The 9,788-nt window shown below is 51.7% G+C and overlaps 1 protein-coding gene across 1 annotated transcript; it reads left to right on the forward strand.

The window, feature by feature from the left end:
* Positions 1-387: 387 nt before the first annotated feature.
* Positions 388-1,053, forward strand: OST4 (oligosaccharyltransferase complex subunit 4, non-catalytic). The gene is made up of 2 exons (XM_075848181.1): positions 388-521; positions 897-1,053. The coding sequence occupies exon 1, from the start codon at positions 398-400 to the stop codon at positions 509-511; it is 114 nt and encodes a 37-aa protein (XP_075704296.1). The 5' UTR covers positions 388-397; the 3' UTR covers positions 512-521; positions 897-1,053.
* The last annotated feature ends 8,735 nt before the right edge of the window (positions 1,054-9,788 follow it).

Raw genomic sequence — 9,788 nt, forward strand, 5'->3', positions numbered from 1 at the left:
GGATATTACAGATGGAGCAGAGGATATAAGGGGGATAGTACAGGTGGAGCAGAGGATGTGAGGGGGATATTACAGGTGGAGCAGAGGATGTGAGGGGGATATTACAGATGGAGCAGAGGATGTGAGGGGGATATTACAGATGGAGCAGAGGATGTGAGGGGGATATTACAGATGGAGCAGAGGATGTGAGGGGGATAGTACAGGTGGAGCAGAGTATATGAGGGGGATATTACAGATGGAGCAGAGGATGTGAGGGGGATATTACAGATGGAGCAGAATAAACAAGGTACAGACAGAATGAAGCAGCCGCCCGTTCATTGTCTGTTTCTTCTACTCTGGTCACATCCAGAGCTGCAGTTTGTACTCTGTGTATTTCATGGATGTCTCCCCCTGCAGGATGATCACAGACGTGCAGCTCGCTATTTTCGCTAACATGCTGGGGGTGTCGCTGTTCCTCCTGGTCGTTCTCTATCATTACGTGGCGGTCAACAATCCTAAGAAGCAGGAGTGAGGCGCCGGCGGTGAGTGGGGGTGGGGCTTATTACTGTGGACCTGGAGACCGGTGCAGCGTTCCCCCTCCCGGTGTGATCGCCGCCCATAGACCTGCATATTGTGGGCCGCAGCGTTGCGATCACCTTAACCCCCGCTGTGCTGGTCGCCCCCTCGTTACGTGGATGGAGTCGCTCGCTCCTCAGATTGTCATCTCCACACGTGGGAGGAAGGACCGGGGGGGGGGTGGTCACTCACATACACTGTATACATCAGTACCCATTAGGGGAGAAGCTTGTACTAGATGACATCACCTCCAGGGGGCGGTGCTGGGGCAGATCTTCCTGTGGGGGTAGCATGGCCTCCTGCGTCTGTACTATAACTCCTAACATCTCTTCTTTCCACAGGTGGGATGTTCCAGCTGTGACTCCGCCCCTGGATCTGAAGACCCTGCCCCTGGATCTGAAGACCCAGCCTCACATTCCCTCTATAATGTACAGATATTTTCTAGGTTTCATGTTTTCTTATGAATGTGGATGAATAAACTCTGGATGAGTCCGTGAAGCGTCGGCTGCCGTCATTGAGTGTTTATAGGGAGTCAGAGGGAGGTGGCGGGAGATGATAGCGCCACCAAGTGGAGAAAAACCTGTGAACTGTGCTCTGTGTAGAAAAACCTCTCTTCCAAAAACAGCGCCTCCCATAGGTTGTATCTGATATTGCAGCTCATTGAACAGAACTGTAATACCGCACACAACCTGTGGACGAGGGTGGCGCTGTCTCTGGAGGAGGGCGGCGTGTTCTTCTCACCCTGTCGTGCGGTGTCAGCGGAGGTTTTCCTTTAATGATGTAGAATCCTCCGGTGTCATCACCTGCGTCCGGTTCCATGTTATGGCGTCCGTACACCCCCCCCCACCCAAGCCAGCCGATAAGTGTGGTTATCGCGGGAGGGGAGGATCGGCACGTCTGATCATTTGTTCCTGCCGGAGATAAGCGGCTGCATGTTGTCTGGCAGCCGCTGATCCCTCTGAGTTTTCCTGCACATTCCCGAGTCCAGCATGTGGGGGGGGGGGGGGTGGGAGGAGTATTGGGTGTGTGGGCGGTGCCGCATACAGGGACTGGGCTGCATATCCAACTTTATGACCTGTAGGGGGCAGTCCTGTGACTGCCATAACCCGGGGATGTGTGATGTTTGTCCTCCCTTCCCCCATCCGTACTATTGGAGGATGAGACTGACCTGCTGGAGCTCAGGACGATGATGTGAGAGGAAACAACTCTGCTGCCTGTCAGGGAACAGATCATAGTAATAACAATCTGTGGCATCAGTTTTTTTCAAGCATCAGAACTATCAAATCCAAACACTGGAGAACTACAGGTCCCAGCAAGTCCACAGCCTACGTTCTTTCCTCTGTAGTGATGACTGTTAACCCTTCCAGTGCTGGTTCTGTGGGATTACACCCATTGACTCAGGGGCGCCCCCCTCAGGATACAGTAAGAAGCTGGTACTGCGGTCGGTCAGATGGGGGGGGGTCACACTATATGATCTCAGCAGCCCCCCCCAGTCCATAGAATAAAAATGGCCGCTCAGGAGGTGACTGCTCATAAACTCCACTTGTGGCCAGGTCTCCGGTCGTCGGAGAGCAGTGCATTGTGGGAGCTCAGCTGGCAGGTCACATGACTAGCAGGAAGCTGCAGAATTTGAGTATTTAGTCAGACACCGGTGAGGCCTTGTTCACACAGTGCAGATTTGCTGCAGATTTTACAGTTTTTTTTTTAAGCCAGAACTAAAACAATTGTCTGGGTCTCCTGGATTCTTCCAGAAACAGCGCCACACCTGTCCATGCATTGTAATTGCCACTCCGCTCCATTGAAGAGGGTAAGGCTGAGCTGCAGTACCACACACGACCTGTAGACAGGTGTGGCGCTGTTATTTGAAAGCCGCCGTGTTTTTCTAATCCCCAACAACCTCTTTAAAATGTACATAGCAGCACAGCTGGTGCTGGGGGGCGGGTCTAGTTGTGGGGGTCATCTCCATTATACTGGACTTTGCGGCTGTGTCTGTGACGTCTCCCCTCTTACGTGAGCAGGATTGGTGCTATAATATAGCTCAGCGCTAGAGGGCACTCCACCCACACAGCTATGGGACACCGGCCAGGGACTGACCGGGGGTAGGGTCCGGCTCTCACAGTCTTCGTGGTCGTTGGGTTTGGAGGAGTCGGTTGTTTCATTCTTATAATTATACATTTGTTGGACTCCGGGTCCCAGTGATGTCATCACACCATCCCCCGCACTTATACGCGTCGGCTGAATCTCATATAACCCACTGGATGGTTTTTGCTCTAGTATCCAATCAGCAGTCCACTAGAGCGGGCACTGAGGGGAGGGGGAGTGTCCAGTGAGGAGTCTCCGCCCCCTGGGCACTTGTGATTGTGGTGCCGGAGACATCAAAGCACCGAATTCTCGGCCCTACAACTTGCTGACTGTCTCCACCAGTATAATCACCTCTCCCTGTCCTGTATGTAGCGCTGACAGCGGATCCTGTAAGGCGTGAGGTGCGGCCTCCGGGGATCGGACGTTTCTCCAGCGCATCCCACAGATCGATCGTGGCGGGGGCGTTATCCTGCAGTGTGGCGGGGACGTTATCCTGTGGCGGGGCGTTAACCTGCAGCGTGGCGGGGGCGTTATCCTGCAGTGTGGCGGGGACGTTATCCTGCAGCGTGGCGGGGCGTTATCCTGCAGCGGGGCGTTATCCTGCAGCGTGGCGGGGCGTTATCCTGCAGCGTGGCGGGGCGTTATCCTGCAGCGTGGCGGGAACGTTATCCTGCAGCGTGGCGGGGCGTTATCCTGCAGCGTGGTGGGGCGTTATCCTGCAGCGTGGCGGGGCGTTATCCTGCAGTGTGGCGGGAACGTTATCCTGCAGCGTGGCGGCAACGTTATCCTGCAGCGTGGCGGGGCGTTATCCTGCAGTGTGGCGGGGACGTTATCCTGCAGCGTGGCGGGGCGTTATCCTGCAGCGTGGCGGGGGTGTTATCCTGCAGCGTGGCGGGGCGTTATCCTGCAGCGTGGCGGGGCGTTATCCTGCAGCGTGGCGTTATCCTGCAGTGTGGCGGGGCGTTATCCTGCAGCGTGGCGGGGCGTTATCCTGCAGCGTGGCGGGGCGTTATCCTGCAGCGTGGCGTTATCCTGCAGTGTGGCGGGGCGTTATCCTGCAGTGTGGCGGGAACGTTATCCTGCAGCGTGGCGGGGCGTTATCCTGCAGCGTGGTGGGGCGTTATCCTGCAGCGTGGCGGGGCGTTATCCTGCAGCGTGGCGGGGCGTTATCCTGCAGTGTGGCGGGAACGTTATCCTGCAGCGTGGCGGGGCGTTATCCTGCAGCGTGGTGGGGCGTTATCCTGCAGCGTGGCGGGGCGTTATCCCGCAGCGTGGCGGGGCGTTATCCTGCAGCGTGGCGGGAACGTTATCCTGCAGCGTGGCGGGGCGTTATCCTGCAGCGTGGTGGGGCGTTATCCTGCAGCGTGGCGGGGCGTTATCCTGCAGCGTGGCGGGAACGTTATCCTGCAGCGTGGCGGGGCGTTATCCTGCAGCGTGGTGGGGCGTTATCCTGCAGCGTGGCGGGGCGTTATCCTGCAGCGTGGCGGGAACGTTATCCTGCAGCGTGGCGGGGCGTTATCCTGCAGCGTGGCGGGAACGTTATCCTGCAGCGTGGCGGGGCGTTATCCTGCAGCGTGGTGAGGGCATTATACTGCAGACAGGGAATATGCTGCCATGATGGGGGCACTTGTCTGCAGCAATGTTTAGGTCGGGAGTACGTGTCACATCCACATGAATGTCAGGACACAAGGTTTCCCAGCAGAACATTGTCCAGGTGGACAGGGGTCGGCATGGGCGCTCTGACCAGTCTGCAGCTACACAGCCGATAGAGCGCGCAGAGCATCGCAACTTGCTGTATGACATCTTTCTATCATTGTCCGCAGTCATTTCTGGCACAGTAGATCTTCTGGGAATCAGACCAGTCGGGCTAGCCTCCCCTCCCCCGCACATCATTGAACCTTGTGCGCCCGTGACCAATGTCGTTAGTTGTCTTTCCTTGGACTATTTTTGTATTGTACTAAACACTGTATCCCGGGAACACCCCACAAGCCGGTCATCTCTCACAATTTGGCGCTTGTCCGTTTGGCTCCAGATGCCCCAGAGGAAGCCGGAAGGGTGAACCCCGGGGTCGGGTGGCATTATTGCCGGAAGAGATTGTCTTATTCTTTTATCTATATCTGTTTTGTATGGAATAAACATGTGGAGTTTGTCATTTTTAAAAGGTAGCGCGATGTCTGCTTTCCCTCCCTGGTTGGAGATACAGACCATCGAGTACGAGCATTTACACAGCAAGTTGTCGCATCACTGTGTGGAACTACAAGTACCAGCGAGATACACACCGGTGGAAATTTGGATTGTTCTTCTGCATGCAAAATAGAATGAAAACCCTTGATGGACACTTCAGACTTTACACCTACGACCGTCTGAGCGGTACAAATCTATCAGTTCGTCTCTGTCCTCTGTGGTGTTGAGGATTTCACCTCTTTTTGACCTGCTCCGGTTGTTCATCTCCTTGTTGAGAAGTTCTAGTGAGTGGAGAGCGAAGAGCTATATTCAACTTCAAGAACTGACTGAGCACCTGCTGCTGAATATATCTCCCCCCTAATATCTCCCCCGCCCTCATATCTCCCCCACCCGAGTTAAACACCATTGTAATCAGATAATCGGCGTCATTCGCTGCATCGGTCACTGGTTTCGGTTTTGGCTGGGCGGTGTGACCTACCGGTCCCCCTCAATAAATTAGAATATCATCAAAGTTCAAAATTTATTTCAGTGATTCAATTCAAAAAGTGTCTCTCATATTCTATAGATTCATCACACACAGAGGGATCTCATATATTCTATAGATTCATCACACAGAGGGATCTCGTATATTCTATAGATTCATCACACACAGAGGGATCCATTTCTAGCATTTTTTTTCTTTTAATGCTGATGATTATGGGAACAGTTACTGAAAACCCAACATTTTCTCTCCGAAAATGAGAATATTGGGTAAAAGTTGAAGATTGTCGCCTCGTGATGTGACGCTCTAATCAGCGAATCAACACAACAAAACACCTGCAAAGGTTTCCTAAGCCTTTATATGGTCCAACAGGGGCCAAGGAGAAAAGGGACGGGTCTGCTGCTCGGTGTCCACAGTCCTGTTTTCAGATGAAAGTAAATTTTGCATTTCATTTGGAAGGTCCCAGAGTCTGGAGAAGAGTGGAGAGGTGTCAGTACAAGTGTCCTGCACTCCAGTGTGAAGTGTCCGCAGTCAGCGATGGTTTGGGTGCTGTGTCATCTGCTGGTGTCGCTCCACTGTGTTATATCAAGTCCAGAGTCAACGCAGCGTCTAGCAGGACATTCCCAGCACTTCATGCTTCCCTCTGCTGACAAGCTTTATGGAGACGCTGATCTAATTTTCCAGCAGAACTCGGCACCTGCCCACCCTGCCAAAAGTACCAATACCCGGTGTAATAACCTCAGTATCACTGATTGGCCGGCAAACTCGCCGACCTAAACCCCATAGAGAATCTATAGGGTATTGTCTTGAGGAAGATGAGACCCCAGACCCAACAATGCAGACGGGCTGAAGGCCGATATCATACAACCTGAACTTCCATAACACCTCAGCAGCGCCACAGGCTGATCGCCCCCATGCCACACCACATTGATAACACCTCAGCAGTGCCACAGGCTGATCGCCCCCATGCCACGCCGCACTGATAACACCTCAGCAGTGCCACAGGCTGATTGCCATTGCCCCCATGCCACGCCGCATTGATAACACCTCAGCAGTGCCACAGGCTAATCGCCTCCATGCCACACCACATTGATAACACCTCAGCAGTGCCACAGTCTGATCACCCCCATGGCACACCGCATTGATAACACCTCAGCAGTGCCATGCCGCATTGATAACACCTGAGCAATTCCACAGTCTGATCACCCCCATGCCATGCCGCATTAACACCTCAGCAGTGCCACAGGCTGATCACCTCCATGCCACGCCGCATTGAAAACACCTCAGCAGTGCCACAGGCTGATCACCTCCATGCCACGCCGCATTGAAAACACCTCAGCAGTGCCACAGTCTGATCACCTCCATGCCATGCCGCATTGAAAACACCTCAGCAGTGCCACAGGCTGATCGCCCCCATGCCATGCCGCATTGAAAACACCTCAGCAGTGCCACAGGCTGATCACCCCCATGCCATGCCGCATTGAAAACACCTCAGCAGTGCCACAGGCTGATCGCCCCCATGCCACGCCGCATTAACACCTCAGCAGTGCCACAGTCTGATCACCCCCATGCCGCATTGATAACACCTCAGCAGTGCCACAGGCTGATCACCTCCATGCCACGCCGCATTGATAACACCTCAGCAGTGCCACAGGCTGATCGCCTCCATGCCACACCACATTGATAACAACTCAGCAGTGCCACAGTCTGATCGCCTCCATGCCACGCCACATTGATGCAGTAATTTATGCAGAGTAGGAGCCCCGGCCAAGTATTGAGAGCAGATACTGGACAGACTTCTCAGTAGGACGACATTTCGGTATTAAAAATTATTTTTTAAATTGGGCTTATATAATATTCTCATTTCATGAGACACTAAATTTTGGGTTTTCAGTAACTGTTCCCATAATCATCAACATTAAAAGAAAAAAATGCTGGAAATAGATCCCTCTGTGTGTGATGAATCTATAGAATATACGAGATCCCTCTGTGTGATGAATCTATAGAATATACGAGATCCCTCTGTGTGTGATGAATCTATAGAATATACGAGATCCCTCTGTGTGTGATGAATCTATAGAATATACGAGATCCCTCTGTGTGTGATGAATCTATAGAATATACGAGATCCCTCTGTGTGTGATGAATCTATAGAATATACGAGATCCCTCTGTGTGTGATGAATCTATAGAATATACGAGATCCCTCTGTGTGTGATGAATCTATAGAATATACGAGATCCCTCAGTGTGTGATGAATCTATAGAATATACGAGATCCCTCTGTGTGTGATGAATCTATAGAATATACGAGATCCCTCTGTGTGATGAATCTATAGAATATACGAGATCCCTCTGTGTGTGATGAATCTATAGAATATACGAGATCCCTCTGTGTGTGATGAATCTATAGAATATATGAGATCCCTCTGTGTGTGATGAATCTATAGAATATACGAGATCCCTCTGTGTGATGAATCTATAGAATATACGAGATCCCTCTGTGTGTGATGAATCTATAGAATATACGAGATCCCTCTGTGTGTGATGAATCTATAGAATATATGAGATCCCTCTGTGTGTGATGAATCTATAGAATATACGAGATCCCTCAGTGTGTGATGAATCTATAGAATATACGAGATCCCTCTGTGTGTGATGAATCTATAGAATATACGAGATCCCTCTGTGTGTGATGAATCTATAGAATATATGAGATCCCTCTGTGTGTGATGAATCTATAGAATGTATGAGATCCCTCTGTGTGTGATGAATCTATAGAATATACGAGATCCCTCTGTGTGTGATGAATCTATAGAATATGACAGAGACACTTTATGAATTAAATTACTGAAATAAATGAACTTTTTGATGATATTCTAATTCAATGAGGGGGGGGGTGTATACACAGTGGAGTCCCATTATTCTGAGTGGCAGCTAATCTCCAGAGTACCCGCCGTGTGCAGCATGGATAGGGGTAGACGGGCTGGGGGTGATCAATAAGGTGCTGGTCGGTGGTCTCAGGTATCTGGCGCCGTGCTAACTGCAGAACATCCCACATTTGCTGGAGGGTGCTTGGGGGGGGGGGGGAGGATCCATAGAGCCAACAAGATGATGGAGGTCCCACAGATGCTCAATTTGATTTGTCTGGAGAATTAGGGGCCAGGGACGTACTTGGAGGTCTTGGTCGGGCTCTTCACTGTCGGACATTTCTAGCCGTGTAACGTCGCATTGTCTTGCTGGAAGATTCTGCCCCAGGGAAGACAGTCAGCATGTAGGGGCGGGGGGGTGTGATCTGCAACGATGGATTCATACCCAAATCTCTTCAGAGCCGTCCACATGGATGAGGGGCCCAGAGAATGCCATGAAATAATTTCCCCGACCAGACCGCTGCCGCCACCGGCTCGTGTTCCTCCAGCAATGGTTGTGGGATGTTTGTACTCTGGCGTTTCTCGCCGAATGACCATGAAGCAGAAAACGAGACTCATCGCAGAAGACAACCCTTTGCCAATCATCGGTGGTCCAATTCCGATACTGCCGCGCAAATTGAAGCTGCCCTTTTGTTACGTAGGAGCAGTGACCGCCCCTCTCTTCCGGAGCCCCACACGCAGTCTGGTCACCTCCTGGGTGATTTTCTCGGTGAGCTGTCCTTTCCTCGCGAACCTTCGTCGCCGGCGTTCATCTCTCACATCAATGGCACGTGATGCTCCGCAGTTTACACGTCGGTTATTACCAATGGCGCCATTTCTCCGCTCACGATACACGGTCACCACAGCAGCCCGCGGACAGTTCACAAACTGCGCGGTGTGAGAAATACTGACACCCGGGCCCGGAAGCCGATAATCATCCCTTATAGCAACGCTGATAAATCACCCGTTACCCGTGAAAACGAGTGATCTGTGATCAGACAGCCGAACGCACCCCTTATATACCCACCAAGCCACATCACGGGCTACACACTGCCGACGTCGGAGGTAAGAGGTGGTCATAATGATGTTTTCTCCATTAGCAGCTCGCTCTATATCATCCAATTTTATTAGCAGCGAGTCTCCCAGGCCTTGGCCGTCCCCGGAGGTAACTATTCTCACACCTATAATTACCGCTGCGTTATCACCTGAAATATCCAGTAAGAACAATTCCCGGGCGGTGGCGAGCGGAGACTTCACCTCAGTTATATACAGACTTTATTTTCGTCGATTTCATCAGCAGCCACGGGACATGAAGCAGCAGAGACGAGAGGTTGTCTATTTACAGAGTTAAAAATCACATAAAAACTTCAGGATATCAAAGTTCATAAGAAAAATTAAAAATCCCGAGGACAAATCCAAAACCAGAGACCTCCAAACATAGAAAACTACAGCGAATACAAACCAGGGATCGGGTGTGAGGGAGTCCGTGTAATAACATAGAGAAAGAGGCCAGACTCTGCCGTCAGCGCCGTAACCGTGGTCACACAAGTGCAAATGAAGGGACCAGACGTCACAGTCA

This window comes from Rhinoderma darwinii, unplaced genomic scaffold (assembly GCF_050947455.1).
Source record: "Rhinoderma darwinii isolate aRhiDar2 unplaced genomic scaffold, aRhiDar2.hap1 Scaffold_235, whole genome shotgun sequence".
In the NCBI taxonomy this organism is placed as follows: domain Eukaryota; kingdom Metazoa; phylum Chordata; class Amphibia; order Anura; family Rhinodermatidae; genus Rhinoderma; species Rhinoderma darwinii.

Coding starts and splice junctions, on each gene's coding strand:
- OST4 (XM_075848181.1), top strand. CDS start 398: ATGATCACAGACGTGCAGCTCGCTATTTTCGCTAACATGCTGGGGGTG.